This window comes from Lytechinus variegatus, chromosome 14, assembly GCF_018143015.1.
Source record: "Lytechinus variegatus isolate NC3 chromosome 14, Lvar_3.0, whole genome shotgun sequence".
Classification (NCBI taxonomy): domain Eukaryota; kingdom Metazoa; phylum Echinodermata; class Echinoidea; order Temnopleuroida; family Toxopneustidae; genus Lytechinus; species Lytechinus variegatus.
In genome coordinates this window covers 3,059,207-3,078,007 of record NC_054753.1, presented here as the reverse complement: position 1 = coordinate 3,078,007, position 18,801 = coordinate 3,059,207, and the positions used below count along the sequence as shown (strand labels likewise).

Below are 18,801 nucleotides of genomic sequence, written 5' to 3'. Positions count from 1 at the left end.
TCTTACAGTTGTTCTTCTTGGGTTTTCTGGTAATCCCTGAAAAATCCATTCAAATACACATCACTTTTCTCGACTGAGTTGGTTTAATGTACGGTCCTTCCTCTTTCATTTGCCGCATCGACGCTTCATTTCATTAAAGTTTCAGCCATTTAACAAAACTTTACTTGCCACCGAGGATATCTTCGCTGGGGAAAACGCCTCTCCAATTATCAATGCCTGTTTTTGTATGTTCTTGAAATGCCTTAGTAAAATGCAATATGAAACGAAATCATCTGATATTATCAAATCAATTATTTATCATGCATAAGTGTTTTGTCGAATTATTGTTAATCATAGTAGGTCCAGGGGTATTTATTAGCGTGCGATGAAATAATCGCTTAATACCCCTTGAAAAATGATCTTTCGACTATGTACTCCTGGTTGTACAAGTTTGAAAGGTTCTGTTTTATTTTTTTTCACCAATTCCATTCGAGAAAAAAAAGCTGTTATATTCAACAATTTTTTGTGGATAATTGGTTTATTCTTTGATTCGTAATCTGTTTTGCTTTAATCACTGTTTGTGAATTACATAAACACTTCTTTAGGTGATTTGTTATTGTTTTTTCTGGTATAAACCTGACGCTATGATTCCCATTTAATGATCCCTCCATTAGAAGAACACATTACACAGTATGAACACAATATTTACTTGACATGACAAATTAACATAGTGACCGTATGAAATTAGAACATTCTTACGCGTAGCATTGTTCAGACGCGTATCCCGACTCGAAGCAAAATTTTATTATGCATAAACTAGCTAATTCCGAAGATATTTATCTTGTCACGACCGAGACGTAGGTTATTTTGGTCGGAGTAAGAATGGAAGGAAGGGTCGGAGGATGCCCAGTCGGTGTAAGGTCGGGGAAAGATCGGAGTTTAGTGCCCGTCTGAACAGAGTTACTGTCTTCATATCGTGTCATGCTGTGTTCATACCAGTAGGAATCTCTAACAAGATAACTTATCAATGTGGTAAAGGATTAAATGGTAAACTATAAAACGTTCATATACGCCTGGTAGACATCAGGGAAACCATAAGAGCTTCCAGGATATTATTACTATCAATTCACAATAATCCTGTCTGATTAGAATTGACGAAAAACTACCCCTTACCTGGTGTCGCAATGATCATAATCCAGGATATGTATTATATTTCTAAAACTTTAAAAGAGACAAGAGTAATTCATAATGGGTGAGCAAATAATTAAAGGGGTGAATTTTGAACATTATGTAGGATGACGTAGAAATGTTTTGATGAAGGAAGACAAGAAGAAAAGGAGAAAAATATCTTTTCTGAATGCAAAATTGGGGTTGATAGTTCCGTCATTCAGTTTCGGTCTTAAACTATCATTTTATATTCAGATATTGTCTCGATATCAATGTTCTTATTTAAAAAATATATATATCAAGAATATTTATTCTTGAATAATTGCTTTTCTTTAATTTCTAAGCTATCTTTGGATTTATCTACACGGCAATCATCATGGCACTACAAGGGGTAAGATGGTTCAAGCTTAATTTGCAGTTTGATTAACAATAATAAAGTTATGTTCGTGAACCAAGTCCACAGTGTCATTTCGTTTTTTTTACAAACAAACAATGGTGAACTGTGTTCAGGCGAATTTGAATGCAGAAATACAAATGATTTGAGAACAGGATTCTATGGAGCTTCGAACAGAATAATGTTTCAAAACGCATACATGTAATGCTATTCGACCTTATAAACATGAAATCCCCCCCCCCCCCAAGTTTCTTGCGTGATCACTTTCGAGTAGCAATTTTTGAAAAGAACATCTGACACGTCTCTAAAAAAAATGATGAAGCCGTCTAACATATCAGATATAATTTATTTTATGTAGGCGTAATTTCTGCATTTCTTTTTTTATCAAGGCAAGTGCTTCTAAAACAGCAATCCATGCTATTGACATAATCTCCATCGCTGTACCCCCAGCACTTCCCGCAGTTCTGACCATTGGGATGGTGTTCGCGCAATTTCGGCTGAAGAAACAAGGCATTTACTGCATTAGCCCTCAACGAATTAACCTATGTGGGACTGTAGACGTCGTCTGCTTCGACAAGGTATGGTTAGGTATCAAATTAAGCTCAAAATTGATAAATGTAAGTAATCATAATTTTCATATCTCACTTATGGCTGTTCCTCAACTACCATCGATCACACAATTGAGTTGTTTATGTAAACGAGACATTAATGCAATAAGGACGTACATCTCGATTTGAATGGTTGTGATAAAGTTGTTACTTTAATCTCGCTGATAAAGTACTACAATCTGTGTGGTAATGATCCACTCTGTCTTACCATTTATCCTTTCATTCTGTCCCTTTCCCCACTCTCCATGTAAGTTCCCATTCCCTTTCCTTGGCCAAAGCTTTGTCCCCTCCGTTTACCGTCATCATGATCTGTTTCCATGTCAGCGCAAGAGATCTTTTAAGATAAGCTCTCCTTCTCGTGTAACCTTTTCAGACGGGTACACTGACTGAGGATGGACTCGACTTGCTTGGAGTGCAGCCTGTCACAAAAAGAAGGTAATAAAGCTATTTTTTTATTTTGTAGAGAATTATGGCAATTAATGATAGCGTGTTCTCGGGAATTGTTTTACAATGTTTTATATATTAAAACAATGTATATGCGGCAATATTTTGGTTTGAAACTTTCAGACGAGGTAGAAAATTTCATTTTCACGTCTAAACTCTCAGAGTCATTATTAGCAGTAGACAATGATACTCGGGATGTTATTAACTCCCCTTTTCCGGTAATCGCGTTTGGCTTGATATTCGAAACTACATCAAAGAAGATGTAATGACAGAGACTGTCTCAAGTATAGATATACCGAATATATCACTTTGTAAAAATATCAATATATTGAAATGACACATCCATCATAATATTTGTGTGGCTGAAAGAAGGAAAAATGTCAGGAAATTATTTTATTGCTTTAATTAGATATATATTATATCAGAGGTAGATTCATCTTTTACGGAATTACTTTTTATGAGTCATTATTCCATATCAAAGTGACAAAATTGAGACTTTCAAAGTAGATGCTCTTTCATTAGATATATATTATATCAGAGGTAGATTCATCTTTTACGGAATTACTTTTTATGAGTCATTATTCCATATTAAAGTGACAAAATTCAGACTTTCAAAGTAGGTCTTTTACAGTAACCAATAATACACAGTAACGTGAGAACCACTGGGCATAACATGATTTGATGGATGTGCGTGAATGTATTGAACATGAAATGTGTCGTACGTGTGGCGAACGTTTACGGTTTGATTAGATTTCTCTCAAGTTAAAATGTCATGAATCAAGAGAATTCTCACTATGTTCACATTCTGAGAAAAAAAAAAGATGACAGAAGCGATGTTCGGAGGACCCACATCACACTTGTAAATAGTACACAAAACTTAAGTAATTCAACCGTACAAGAGACAAGTTTTGGTGAACAAAAACTGAATCGTACTTTCATGTACTCATGGATTGCATAAAAGTTAAACCTCTGTGGCAATTTTGTATTGACCATATTTGTTTAGTTGAATTAAGAACTTTAAATTGGAGGGAAATATTCTTAGGATTATCTGGATTTTTTGAAGAATTATATGGGTCAATTCTGTTATTCTTTTTATCAAATGTGCAATTCTTAATTCCAGAGCTGAAGGCCGGGTACCTTCGTTCATTAAAATAAAAAAAAATATATATTACTGGGTGTATAGAGGAAGAAAGTCGCCTGGCAACTAAGTCAGGCAAGTTAAGTTTACATTTACAGAAATGGGATGAACTGAAGGTGAAAAGAGATTTAAATGTGAACAGGTAGGATGGGTCTAGTGTGGTGCGAGTGTGAATCCTGGTGTGAATGTTGATGGTTTTTTTACCAGTTCTTTTCACTTTCCTCTTCTCTTGTATCAATGGGTGATTTCAAGTCCGGTGTTGGCCTTGGTGTTGGTGTTGAAACTTTGATTGCTTCCCCTTGCTCCAAAACTTACTCAGAGTTTTTAAACTGATCCAGATCACATTATTGACATCTCAACAACTAGTGAGTGACTTTTCTGGACCATCTTCATAGTTATGTTTGGTGTTATAATCGTGTAAAATTGACCTAACACCAACACCAAAAGGTCAACACCGAACTTGAAATCACCCAATGTGATTTGCCAGTTCTTTTCTTCCTGTATCCTATTTTGCGAAAAACTAAACGTTCATATGCAGATTTGTATATTGTTTACGTATGCATGGTAGGTGCATGTGTGTGTGAGTGTTAAGGTGGGTGTGTGTATATGTGTGTATAATTAAGTAAAGTTCTGTTGAAGCTTGATGTAAAATGGGATGCAATGATAATACATGTATGTTGATTTCTGTTTTCCTTCAAGTCATTCAGTCATTCAATATTAATTCTTATTAAAAGCATAAAGGGTTTAGTTAGTTTGTTTTGGTTTTTTTTAGGTATAAAAGTACATTTTATTAGCTTCAGTTTTTGGGTATTTTTTTGCATATCCTTCCTGATGCATATCCTTCCTGATATAAAATAAAGATTTGTAATTGTTTTGTATTTATCTCGAAAATATGTAATCCATTTGAATGAAATCCTTACTAAAAACATGTTGAAATAATAGTGAGTGTGGGCGTGTTTGTGAGTGTGTGTGTGTATAAGTATGAAATAAAGTGAAATTGGTGGAAGTCACTTTACCTGGGTCTTCCCGGCTGGTGCATGTATTCTATGTCGTGTATTATGTGGTGTCTTGCGTGATATATTGTGCTGTGTCACGTGACAGAGGCGACCGTGGGTGTCATGAACATGATGAAGAATGACTTAACTTCAACATGACCGGAATCTGATAATCTGAGGATTATAGGTCAGTGTATCTTTCAAACTATACATTGTTATTAATTGCACTTCATGCTATCAGTGTACATATTAACACAACCCAATATTTGCCTCGATTCTCCTTCATCATCCGATTCCAGTCAAATTGAACTTAAGTATAAAAAGAAAAAGGCGATAAGGGGATGTAGATTGAGAGGTAGAATATATATTATTCTTACAACAAACAAACAGAATGCATTTACCAGCGAGAGTTTAAGCGAAAATGTCTTCTGTATTCGATCCAGTTTCATGCCGATGGTGGCCGATGCCAAGTTGCTCTCATCTGATCCCATTTCAGTTGCTATGGCAACGTGCCACGAACTGTTAGAAGTGGAAGAAAAGATAACTGGAGATCCCCTCGATATTAAGATGTTTGAGGCAACTGGATGGGTAAGTATATAACACTGAATTTGTTACGTAAGATTTACATTTCTCATGTCGCAGTCTGCCATCCTGACACGGACACTACGCTGTAAAAACTGTGGTGTTAAAACTGACACCACTTGGTGTTAATAGAGGACCACACCCTGAGGTGTTAAAAACACACCCTAGAGATTGAACATAACACCAAAGAGTGTAAATGTAACAACCAAAGGTGTTGTAATAACACCTATAGGTGTTAAACTAACACTGTCAATTTAACACCAGTGTATTATTGATGTGGTCCTCTATGTACACCCGTTAACACCACACCTTTTGCTGTGTACTATACTACTTTCTCTAAAGTTACATTAAAGCCTTTCTACCCATGGGGACGTTATCAAAATTTGCGAACAATGTCCGAAAACTTTACAAGCAGTTCAAATGTGGAGAAAAAATGGGACCATTGTTATCACTTTCCATTCACAAATTCCTTGTGGAGAATTTTTTTTCTTAAGTAATTTAAATTGAATGTCAGTCTTAACACCTCCTAAGGTCATGCGTTTGTCAAGAACTGTCAAAAGCAAGATAAAATAGGGAAGGAAAACAGATTCTTGGGAGAGAAACACCTAACAATATTGAGTGTTGATCTTTATTTTTTTTCTGCTTATAAAAAATTTCGGAGGCGAAATGTCAGACAGTTTTGAGTAATGACATTTTGGTTTTTGACCTTTTCTTTCTTGTAAGATTTTTCAGCTGGACAATTATGTTAAATAACATCTGGATTTAAAATTCTAAAAAAACACATAAACATTTACATATGAGCGTAAGTAATTGGATATACATGGTATAGGCATCTACTTTTCTTGGACATGTTCGAGTTTGCGAAAGCAATGATGCACATATGATATTCGAGAAACACAACCCCAGTTCACATCCATCCTCTCAAGGACACGCCCATTAGAATTCTTTAGTACTCCCACGCACCCCCCACACACACACACAGACACACACGACACCCACCTACACAACGCCCCCACGTGCACACGCTCATGTACAATTAAATGTACTTTATACAAATTCGCTCGCGGGTGCCCAATGCCGAATCAATTATTATGTTGTATGCCATGGTATGGTGAGTACAAAGGAAGACAAACAAAAAGGATAATGGCCTATTTCTTCTAACTGTAAGGAAAGATGCACTATTTTTACATTAAAAGTACACAACACAACTTCAACTGCACGCAGAAAGAGGAATTTAATGATAATTTAATAATAATTTGATGATGAGGACGAGCTGAATGATAGATGGGCATCCGATACATGTTAGATAGCGCCCTCTAAATATTTTTATATCATTGAGATTTTGTTAAATTTTATTTCAATTCAATTCAATGTAACTTGAAATATCATAAGAGTGTATAATAATACATCGTATTCTTTCTTCAGACTCTAGATCTGGGTGAGAGTGCTACTACCAAGGTACCTGGTTCAGTAGCAGTTGCAAAAGCCATGTCAGCCGAGCAAGTCAAAGGAGAAAAGTTTCTCGATAAAGATCAGGTTAGATACAAATTTGTCTAAAATATTTTTTTTCTCAATTATTGTGTGTACAGAAATCGCTATAAAGACAGTCAGGCATTCACGGAAATTTCCTTTAGATGTTAAATTCATGAAAACAAATGTTTAAATCATATTCAGCGACTTCGGGAAAACTTTGTCTCATGAAGGGGGAGGGGAGACAACTTTCTCTCACACCCTGCTGTGTAGAAATTGAAATCGGGATGGCCATCATCGTTTATATAGATTATTACTGCTAAAATATATATATATTTTTTTGCAGGAGTTTCTGCATTTTATTCATAAATCAACAAATGAAAATAGAATGATACAATAACAAGGACATAAATGAGTACATTTTTGTGTGACAATCGAAAATATAAATAACGAATAAGGTTGAAAAATACATAAATGAAGCACGTAGAATAGTAAAGTGGGTAAAAAAATGCAGAGGGAATAAGCAGGTAACTGCTTGAAACAATAGCAGCCATGACCACCTTGCTTATAGATACCAGCATCTTGCTAATACATGCATGTAAAAATGATCCAATCTTTCACATACATTCATACATTCCAATTGATTGATTTTTTATGATTTATGGTTTTTATTTTTTAGGGTTTATGTGAAATTGCGACTTTAAAGATATTCCCTTTCGCGTCCGCTCTTCAGACCATGAGCGTTGTTGCCATGGATACTGTGACCCGGAAGACGTATGCCCTTGCCAAGGGGTCACCGGAAAAGATATCAAAGCTTTCACGAAGCGATACAGGTAAACCACATTATAATGACAACACCTTACATTTTTTTTTTGGGGGGGGAGGGGGTGGCGAGGGCAAACTTAAGAATATTCAAAACACCTTTTCTTCCAACAATGATCAAGACGTTCGGAGAGACAAAGTTAGCATCGCGGTCTTTGCAGACCATTATTGGAACATGAAGAATATCGCGGTCTTAATTTCCTACTTTGTGATTACATAACGCAACTCTTTGACGGACATTATTTTGCTTTAAAGATATGTGTAACTTATTTCGACCTAGTAACCGTATTTTTTAAATGATCAACAAGCCTACAAAAATTCAATTGAAATAATGTTGTTGAGGAACGGATTTTGCTCATTTTTACAAGGTGTCTGTGTGTGTGTTTAAGGGTGTGTGTGTGTGTGTGTGCGTGTGTGTGTGTGTGTGAAGGAAAGGGAGGGATGTTGACTGGTAAAAACGAAATGTTCAGTTTGTCAGCTCATCGTCTTTACATGTATGTGATTCTGTAAAAATAAAGATATTTTAATCTAAAGTGTATGAATGTGAAGCTTCATTAATGACAGTGCTTCCATATTTTTTTCTAATAAGTGCCCGTCGACTTCCAAGATGTTTTAGATGGATATACTAAGCAGGGATTAAGATTGATTGCGATGGCGTGGAAACCAATCAATATCAACTTAGACGATCCCAATGAACTTTCTACGATACAAAGGTAAGTAAAATTGCGGCAGAAACGTCTTCTTTTGATGCCAAGGATAATGCCGATGATGATGACGGTGACGAAGACGACACTGATTGTGATGGTGATGGAGATGATGATGGCTCATGGTAGCTCAGTGGTAGAGCGTCCGCCTTATGAACGGGAGGTCGTGGGTGCGATCCTCGGGCGAGTCATACCAAAGACTTATCAAAATTTGACCTCGTGCCTTCTTGCTAGGCGCTCAGCATTGAGATTGGAGAAGGGTAATAATAACATATTATGTTATGCAGGACCCACTGGTAGAGCAGTTTCCTAACTGAAGTGGCTACCCTGGGTAAATAAAACGTTATTATTTATTTTTTAGTGGTAATAATTATGGTAATGATCTTGCTCATAATGCATGTTATAATGGTGTTGATTGGTATAGTGACGAAGATGATGTTAATGATGATCAAATTGGTAATAATGACGAAGACGACATACTTTAATGATAATGTCACAAAGTGATCACAAGTTTAAAAAAAGCACTAACATTTACTCCAAACAGCCAGGCAGCGGTCGGTTCTAACTTAGCCATTTCATGCCCTTTCTTGAATTTATCATCAACAGAAACCTTATTGAGTGTGATCTCGAGTTCATTGGTCTCCTCATCTTGCAAAATAAACTGAAGCCTGCTACGACCCCAGCCATCACTGAACTCAATGAAGCAAATATAAGAACCATAATGGTAACAGGTAATGAACCTTCTTTACTGGTTATCATAACGAATTAATATGAACGAACAGAAAAAATTAAACAAGGTCAAATGATGAAATTTTGTATATTGAACGTAAAATTGGGAGTTTGCATGACACTTGTATGCAGAACTGAAGGAATAACACACTCATTGTTTATTTCTTACACTCTGCATTCTACTACTTTATTATCATCTTCATCATCATATATTGCATGAATTCATGTTTCGTATTTGAAAATATATATATGCCAATTCTGCTTAATAAATGTATTAATTAATTCAATTAGTATAAGTTTGGGATTGTCATTTTTTTCAAGCAATCTGTGTATGATGACAATCTTCCTGCAAATTGTGAATATCATATAGTTAATCATTTTCGTCTGGAATTATCGTTTTAGTACTCTTTATTTATGATTCATGCCAAAAATGCTAACATATTATGTTTATTATGTTATGAAAAATGTATTATACGAATGTTATGGACGCAGAAGAAAACAATAAATCAAATCAATTATAAAACATGATCTGATATCCCCATGAGTATGTTGAACTTGAGAAATTCCCATTGCTATGAAAGCTAAATCTCCGTCGATTTTTTAAAACATATTTTTATTTTGGTTTGGTAGGTGACAACATCTTCACAGCGATCAGTGTGGGTCGGGAGTGCGGAATGGTTCGGCGCGGCGCCACAATCATGCGCGTAGAGGCGGGGCTTCCGTGCGACCACGCCAAAGCCAAGCTTGTCATCACTCCCTTGATCGATGACATAGTGAATGATGAGGAGAATGATTACCATAACCACAAGGTAGGTATTTTTGATATAGGATATTTATATTGCGCACATATCCATCCACCTTGTTAGGTGCTCAAGGCGCTCCTATATTACCCGGCTAAGCTAGGCGTTCATAGCGCACACAGCTTCTAAAGGAATTACTTCCTACCGGTACCCATTTACCTCACCTGGGTTGAGTGCAGCACATTGTGGATCAGTTTCTTGCTGAAGGAAATTACGCCATGGCTGGGATTCGAACCCACGACCCTCTGTTTCAAAGTCCGAAGACTAATCCACTGGGCCACAACGCTCCACATCATTTTTCACATCACTTTGTTTTTCTTTTCTTCATGCATTTCCCATCATTCTCTCTTTTTGTTTATATCTCTGTATTATTTGTTGATTTACATTAAATGCATGGTTAACATTGATCACCAGTGACTGTTTTAGAATGAAGCCATAAAAAAAGATTGCACCCCAAAGTTATTATTAAGAGCTTCAAGCGAAAGAAAGGAAAAGCAAAGTGACTGGAAACGCAACCAAAATTTCATTCTACATACTAACATGTGTAACTGTAAATCTCCCAAGAAGATTGTACAGGCCTACATTGCACAAATTTGATTACAATGTTTCCGGGGTCATTTTCTTTCAATCCATATAAACAATGTTAAATACAATACAAATCAAAATTCAGGATTTTCTATACGACTTATGTAATACTGACTAGTCTTTCAATTGTATTTATATGCAGTAATATTTTGTAAACAAAAGAAAAATGTGCTAAAAGTCTATGATGTGTTCTCTATAAGTGCATTTATTTTTGAAAAAATATTTTTTTTCAAGCGAGAAAAATTCCTATAACTTTTCGTTCATTTCAGCAAGAGAACATGTTTTTTTTAGGAAAGATGAGGAATGTTGGACCTTTCAGAAGGTTTGGCCCTATTCGTAACATTTAATAAACAAAAATGAGAAAACCACAATCTCAAGTGACACGGTATCTTTTCTGTTCAATTGTTGTAGAAGGCAAGAGAGGATGAAAGGCTCGTAATCATGAAGGAAGAAGAGAAACAGTTAATAGCATGTGACGGCACAACGTTCGGCATCATTCGAGATCATTACCCACAAATAATACCAAAGGTAATGAAAAACACACCACTTTAAACATCATCATGGATAGATCATTCGTTCTCCCTCTATTTATCCTCTTATTATTCCATCCAATCCTTGCCATTCTTCTCGTTTTTATCATTTTCTCCTCTGTCTTTTTCTTCTCCTCAGATTTGAATTTTTATAAAACGTCACTTATCATGCTTATAATAACTTTATACACACCCTTCGATGCAAATGTTTAAATTTGCATTAAAAGAATCACTGCTTAAAAAATATATATTTGTTTTTAAAGTAAATTCATCATAGATTACTTCGTCTAAAATCTTTGGAAAACGCACGAACGATGAATTATATTGACACCTATCATGGATTTAGGACATCATTAGGGATTTAATTTGCCAAATTGTTTTGCAGATCGCAGCACAGGGCGTAATATTCGCACGAATGTCGCCCGACCAAAAGTCACAGCTCGTTGAATCGCTTCAGTCACTGGGCCTGTCTGTTGGAATGTGCGGAGATGGTGCGAATGATTGCGGCGCTCTTAAACAAGCGCATGTCGGGATAGCTCTCTCGGAAGCCGAGGCATCGGTAGCAGCTCCGTTCACCTCTAAAACGGCAACCATTAGCTGTATCCCGACAGTCATAAAGTAAGTTGTATGTTATAACTTTATATCAGTTTCAGATTCTATAGAAAGACATACAAACGAACGGTCGATTGTGATTTCAATCTTTAATTTAAAAAAAAATACAATGCAGGTAGACTTCAAATTAAGCGGATTTTGTGCGACTGTCTATGACCACCCCAATTATAAGGGTGAGCTTTAGTATGCATTTTTTCAAACGATTTTTTTTTCTTCAAGAAATAAAGATACTGTTAGTAAAACGTTAACTGATCTATAAGCCACACGTGTATTTCTGTTTAGAAAAAAAGATAACAACAGTCTAATTATACACTCACTGGCATACTGCACATGTATCTCATCCAAAGGTAGATTCCGTCCGTATTAGATAAATTCAACTGCTAAGTTACCCCCCCCCCCCCCCCCGTTACACCAGCCTTGCTATCGAAATTGTCAAATGCTGTTCGAAAATCATGAAAATTTACATGGTAACGGTAAAATTTATTGCATGGTGTCTTGTATAATATGTGGAGCGTTGTGGCCCAGTGGATTAGTCTTCGGACTTTGAAACAGAGGGTCGTGGGTTCGAATCCCAGCCATGGCGTCATTTCCTTCGGCAAGAAATTTATCCACATTGTGCTGCACTCGACTCAGGTGAGGTGAATGGGTACCCGGTAGGATTTATTCCTTGCATGCTTTAGCGCCTTTATGGCCGCTCAGCTACAGCCGGGATAATAATATATATTTCAGCGCCTTGAGCACATAATGTGGATTTGGCGCTTTGGACATAATCTGTATTATTATTATTATCATTATTATTATTATTATTATATACATTTCTTTCCCCCAGGGAGGGTCGTTGTGCTATGGTGACGTCATTCGGATTATTTAAGTTCATGGCTGTGTACAGTCTCATCATGTTCTCTACCGTTACTGTATTGACTTCGGTATGTATCATTGGTGTGAAGGCGAGAACCTGAAGGTTTATGCATATCTTGCCGCATTAGCGATATTTGAACTATTTGGTCATACCCCATCCTTATTCATGATAAATTTCAAGATTTCAAGTTTACATCACGTGACATACATGCTCTTGTTTCTTGAATCTGAAGCAACACTTATCAACCATGATTGTGGAGATGGTATGTAGATGACAATGAGGTACACTGTTAAAAAAACCCTGATTTTACAGAAAAATAAAAGAAGATTTTTCAGAAAGCAATACCAGAATCATTCTTTAAATTCATGAAACAGGAATTTTTCTGCAATTTAACAGAACAGGTCTGTTAGAAAAAGGGGAAAAGAGTGTTTTATTTAAGGAAATTTGTAAGATTACACATACAAAATACCAATTTTCTGTAAGATTACGCAATCTGGTAAGATTACAGGTGTTCTCGAGACTCTGCTGCAGGAACTTCTTTTAGTTTAAGGATAAATTTTCTAACAGTGTAAACAGCTTCACCTCTGCCTACACTGTAAAAACTGTGGTGTTAAAACTGCAACCAATTGGTGTTAATAGAGGACCACACCCTAGGGTGTTAAAATTACACCCTAGAGATTAAACATAACACCAAAGAGTGTAAATGTAACAAAAAAGGTGTTGTAATAACACCTATAGGTTTAAGACTAACACTACCAATTTATCACCGGTGTAAAATAACTGGTGTGGTCCTCTATGTACACCCGTTAACACCACAGTTTTTGCTGTGTAATGTTTCACAAAGAGTCGGGTGAGAATTAAAATCATGAATAAGTGAAAACTCGTGCATTATGTGTAACTCGTATTTCCAAACAAATAATGATGAGAAATACAAAATGTGAAAGTAGGCAATGGTAGGCTTTAAAGATTTTTTTAAGTGAATGTGTAATCTTGGTCACTATAATTCTGTATGTCAACGTTCTTGTAAAGAAGTTGATTAATAACAGAAAATATACTCTTGTCCATTCACCTTATTATTAATAACAAAGCTTATACATGTATATTATAAATGAATGTGTATTTGTACCCCCATGCATAGGTTCAATACTACGTTGGCGATATGCAGTTTTTCATTATTGACATTGTTCTCTGTACGTCATTCGTATTGACAGGTGGGTTAAGACCTTTTCTCACGGTTTCGAATTGTCCTATCCTTGGTAACGTGGACTCGTATATTTATAGTTAAGACATTTACTTTTCATAGGAATTTCACCCCCCCCCCTCTCCCTCTCTCTCTCTGCTCCTTTCATGTCTATTCTCTGGGGGGCGTTTCATGAAAGGACTTGTCTGACATTTTATCCGACAAGTACCATTTTATCCGACAGTTACCATAGGAACAGTTCCTCTCAGCCAATCAGAATCAAGGAAAGATGTCAGACAACTTGTCAGATGAAAATATTGATGAAACGCTCCCCTGATCCTTACTCACTGAATGCACTGGGTACCCTTTTTGTAGTGAAAGTGAGCACCTTTTTCCACTTTCACTTAAAAAGAGGTTAAGAAGTCGCACTTGAACGATTGAATTCCCATTACTTAAGGACTGGTCCCTCATTTCTCTTTCTAAGAGGAGTATGATTAGGGACCAGATTAGCTCCTTTGCATTTAGATGGTACTCACTTTCTTTCCTTCCTCATATAGAGAACTACTAATCTACTACTTAGTATAATAACAATCTATGTCGTTTTACTATATTAGAATATAACGTCAGGACATCTAGCGGTCACTTTTTACTGCTATCTCTCGCATTATTTACTTGATTTCCTTTTAGTCGGTGCCAACAAAGCCTATCACCAGATATCAATCAAACGTCCCATCACGAAGCTGGTCACACCTCCCATTGTATTCTCGCTCATCGTGCAAACACTAATCTTACTTGGATTCCAAGTCCTCATGTTGATCCTGGTCATTCGTCAACCATGGTAAGTCCTCATCCATGCGCAATCTCCTGCAAAAGCGCGCGATCTTACGGCGTACCACAAGGATTCTTCCTGTCACCACTTTCTTTCCCGCGAACAATTGGCTTTGTGCTGATACGCAGTCATACCAGATACCAAATGACAGTCAGCATGGTCGGTGGGATGTATCAAAAGTTGGATAAAGCTCAGAATTAGCATGGAGATTACATCACCTTGGTATCACGCACGGAGCAACACATCTGTCAAAATCGGAAGCAATTCTCTGTAAAGATTGCACCGAATGTCATGAGCATTGCATATATATTGAATTATTTTGATAGGAATTTTATATCCGTCTTTAAAATCGCACCCACCTACATGACAAGCAAATTCCCATGAAACAAACATTACTTCTGCTTATAGTTCTTGTTCCTGTCTTTCAATCAATATAGGTATGAGCCTTCCGAGCTCGACAGTCATCATAGGAACGTGGTGTCCTATGAGAACATGGCAGTGTGGCTGCTTGCCAATTTTCAGTACATCACCATCGCTTTTGTGTATACGCCTGGACCTCCATACAGCAACCGGTTCTACCAAAACAGTAAGTATCATGTCAGTCAAGACGGAAAAGAAAAAAACTGAATGATGTGGTTTTAGAATATAGCAGACATTGAAATATTTAATAAGTGCTATGTTAGTTCCACACCTTTGCCATGGCATTTAAAGATCTTCCGATCTTACACAGTTTAATGTCTCGATCATACTTACGAATGAACAGTTACTGTCGACTGTAAGATTGATTGCCAATCTGTATTGACCATGATGGCAAATGGCAAAAAAGAAGGAACCATCCATTATTTGTTGGTTTCATGATCATATCTGATTAAAGGAAAATAAATATATTTCCTTTTGAATGCACAACTCGACATTAATGTCATATTTTATTCCCTCTTTTTTTTCAAATTTCAGTTCCTCTATTGATCGTTTTCATCGTCGACTTTCTTATATGTCTTGGATTTCTGTTCTATCCGCCTGAGAGGATCATCAAAGCATTTGAGGTAAAGGTTATACCCCACTAGAGTGTCCTAGGCCTAACATGCTTGATGCCAATCTTGAATATAAGTTCGTAATTGAAATACAGACGGCAATTATACAGTGCGTCCCACAAAAAACGAAACCGAGATTTATCGATGATTTATCATAACTTAATCACAAATAACAAATGACCTACCACTGTAAAGATAAAAATCTCCTCTTTCATCTGAAATTACTTAGATTATTTTTCATTCACGCATGAGCGAGCAAAAATATTTTGAAGAGGAGATACCAAAAAGTCCTTTTGCGGGCTGTATCTGGGTCTCAAAAAGAAAAAGATGATAAATCATCGCTTAATCTTGGTTTCGTTTTTTTTACTGGGATGCACTGTATATAAGTTATAGGCAACACTGCATGTTCGATTAGTCTACATCTAGATGTTATAAGTTATTTGTTTGGAACACCCTACACTCACACATTGCATATACATGTAGTATACACACCAATCCATCAGTCCTTCCTCCTTGCACCTGCTCCTCATAGGGTGACACGGGGGACGTGTCCCCCCTAAATTGTAAGTGGGGAACGCCCGACCTACATTTTTTGCTGACGACCTTTTTTTTTTGGGGGGGTGTCAATATTTTTCTTGCCTCTGTCCCCCCTCAAATTTTCGGTAGATAACATTTCTTAGTGTGCAATAACTGATAAATCGTATAAGCAGGGTGCCCCCCGCTCTTTTATAAAATCGCCTCTCATTCTACACGGGAGAATAAAACACAACTTCGAACAACAACAACAAAACACTCAAGCAATGGGCAATGAGCACTGATTTATTGTATTGGTCAGGTTGATATAACGGGAAAAACTTGCTACAATAATGCAATCATTTAAGGACAAAATCTAATTATGATTTAATGATTATGTCTTACTTTGATGAAAATCCTTCTCTACTCTTCATATTTTACACAGCTGAAAGACATTCCATCATATACTTTTAAGGGGCTTATCCTGTTTCTAGCAGCCATTCATTTCGTCATCGCCTTATTTGTGGACGTAAGTATACACTTAAAAAAGTCAGATGCAGGTCAATTGACACAGAATGCTAGGTCATGTCCAATGGTGTCCAAGTTGTTCAAATTGATATATAGTTATTCGTGCATTCGTCAGTTCGTCGTATAAGCAATGCTCCGTGATACACACTAAGAAATAAAGGTTCAAAATTGAACCCCGAAAGGTTGATGCAAAATCAGCACCCTATGGGTTCAAAAATTGAACCCCTGATTTGGGGTTCAAAAATTGAACCCTGCGTTTGGGGTTCATTTTTGCCCCCTGCGGGTTCAAAACTGCACCGCTTAATTTTAAATCGAACCCCTAGGGGTGCAGTTTTGAACCCACAGGGTGCAAAAACGAACCCCAACCGCAGGGTTAAATTTTTGAACCCCAAATCAGGGGTTCAATGTTTGAACGCATAAGGTGCTGATTTAGCATCAACCTTTCCGGGTTCAATTTTGAACCTTTATTTCTTAGTGTGTACCTAATTTTACCGTCATTATAAAAGCCCGGGGTACTTAGATTTGGTTTGGGCGGGGGGTGCGATTGAAGGTTCAAAACCCCTACCCATATTAACGGCTCGTTTTGGTTAAAAGGTACCCATTATCGAGGACTCATTGAAAATTTCACAAGCAACAAAAAAAAAGTCATTACCCAAAATTAGACGAGAATATGGACCCATGTTTAAGGCCAGTATCTAAATATTGGGGTCATGTTTAGGGATTTTCCAGCGTAAAACCATACCCCATGTTAAGGGATTTCTTCCCCCTAAAGTGACCCATTACAGCGGCATATCCCGAATGCCTTATTTCGAGAGTACCCCCCCCCCCTGGGAAAAAGACAAGAGGCGAAAGAGAGAACGAAAGAAAAAAACGTTAACTTATAATAAGCATAATTATATGTTGAGTTAGTAACTCTGAAATTATACATCATTATAATTATTTTGTGCTTAATCTATACAAAGATAGTGACGTAACTTTATAATAAATTTTGTTTGTCATTTCAGAATGTTCTGGCGTCCTCTAAGAAACTAATGAACCTTGTCACGTGTGCATGCTGCCGCAAGAAAAAGAACCAAAAATATCACGGGGTCGAACTCAACGTTCTCAAGAAACCTCTGATGGATCTTCTCTCTGAGTCGGAAACTATTTATTGCGAATGAATGTACCGTATGTATTGACGTCATGGCGCCGCCATCTTAGAGGTCAGTGTGTTGGTGATCTGCAGCTGGCGCATCTCTGACAACTTCGTTCACGCGTATTCCTACATCTTCTGAAGGAGGGCGCTATGAGTTTATGACGTCACATGTATTAAATGTCTATTCCAAGATGACTTGCGTTAGGTTGAGCTGGAAAATATGTTTTTGGATGACCGCATGAATGGGATTAACATTGGACAACGGGTATGGCTAAGAAACGATAAGGATATTAAAATGACGTTTGAAATTTATACTTGCTTTAAGCATGTTAAGTAGAGAAGATGGAATCATTTTATCAGAGTGTCTATGTCTAGCATATCTAGTAGGCTTAACAACAAGGATAGCACAACAAGTTTTTGGACTTAATCCAATTCTGAAATAGTTTTGACTTAACCTAACAGTGTGTATGAAATATATATTGACATTGTGATCGCGCTTTGAAATTATATTGGACATTTTGGAATAGCGTTTTGATATTGAATTTATAATATAAGTAGCCAAGAACCCTTCTCTTGGAATTCATATTATTGTATATGTTTAGTAGGCTGACAGAATTGAATATCACTAATTTTTCACTCGTTCAAAATTTGAAGTATTTTTTAAGATTATGAAACAGGTTTAAGGATGTAGTCAATAGCGAGTGCGTATGCAAATCACGTGTTTATGCTTCCATTTTACACAACCTTCCAGCCATGCACTTTTTGTGCCTCACTGTTCATTTCTGATACATGTATTATTACCCCTCGGACGTAAAAAATGTTTTCGCCCTCTGAAATTCGGGCTCTCTGAGTTGGCTATGACAAAATATTTCGATGCGCCTACTAAAGCGCGATTACTATTGTTTCAATAACATTACAAGAATAGGCCGAATCCCCCCCCCCACCCCCACAAAAAATATTAGTACCCTCCCCTGGACAGGACTTGTGTAGTAGTGACCCGAGAAGAAGAAGCTTTTCAAATTCCTTGTTATTTGAATGATATTTTGCGAGTTTCGTTAAGAAGAATGTCGGTTTGGAAAGTTTTTGATAGGCAACAATGATCAACTATGCACTCTTATTATAATGGTGGAATCAAAACAAAGAATCATGAAAGCATTGCATGTAAAT

General features: G+C 36.8%; 1 protein-coding gene across 1 annotated transcript in view; it reads left to right on the top strand.

Moving 5' to 3' along the window:
* Positions 1–18,578, top strand: part of LOC121428048 (probable cation-transporting ATPase 13A3) — a 28,666-nt gene extending 10,088 nt beyond the window's left edge. Inside the window, exons 5-22 of the mRNA XM_041624621.1 lie at positions 1,491–1,537; positions 1,930–2,118; positions 2,522–2,583; positions 5,169–5,313; positions 6,733–6,843; positions 7,457–7,610; positions 8,189–8,312; positions 8,910–9,034; positions 9,663–9,841; positions 10,829–10,945; positions 11,333–11,565; positions 12,389–12,485; positions 13,557–13,629; positions 14,286–14,436; positions 14,865–15,013; positions 15,382–15,470; positions 16,417–16,500; positions 17,504–18,578. Of these exons, the coding sequence (XP_041480555.1) occupies positions 1,491–1,537; positions 1,930–2,118; positions 2,522–2,583; positions 5,169–5,313; positions 6,733–6,843; positions 7,457–7,610; positions 8,189–8,312; positions 8,910–9,034; positions 9,663–9,841; positions 10,829–10,945; positions 11,333–11,565; positions 12,389–12,485; positions 13,557–13,629; positions 14,286–14,436; positions 14,865–15,013; positions 15,382–15,470; positions 16,417–16,500; positions 17,504–17,659 (2,285 nt within the window). The 3' untranslated portion in view covers positions 17,660–18,578. The remainder of the gene's footprint in view (positions 1–1,490; positions 1,538–1,929; positions 2,119–2,521; positions 2,584–5,168; positions 5,314–6,732; positions 6,844–7,456; positions 7,611–8,188; positions 8,313–8,909; positions 9,035–9,662; positions 9,842–10,828; positions 10,946–11,332; positions 11,566–12,388; positions 12,486–13,556; positions 13,630–14,285; positions 14,437–14,864; positions 15,014–15,381; positions 15,471–16,416; positions 16,501–17,503) is intronic.
* Positions 18,579–18,801: the final 223 nt, after the last annotated feature.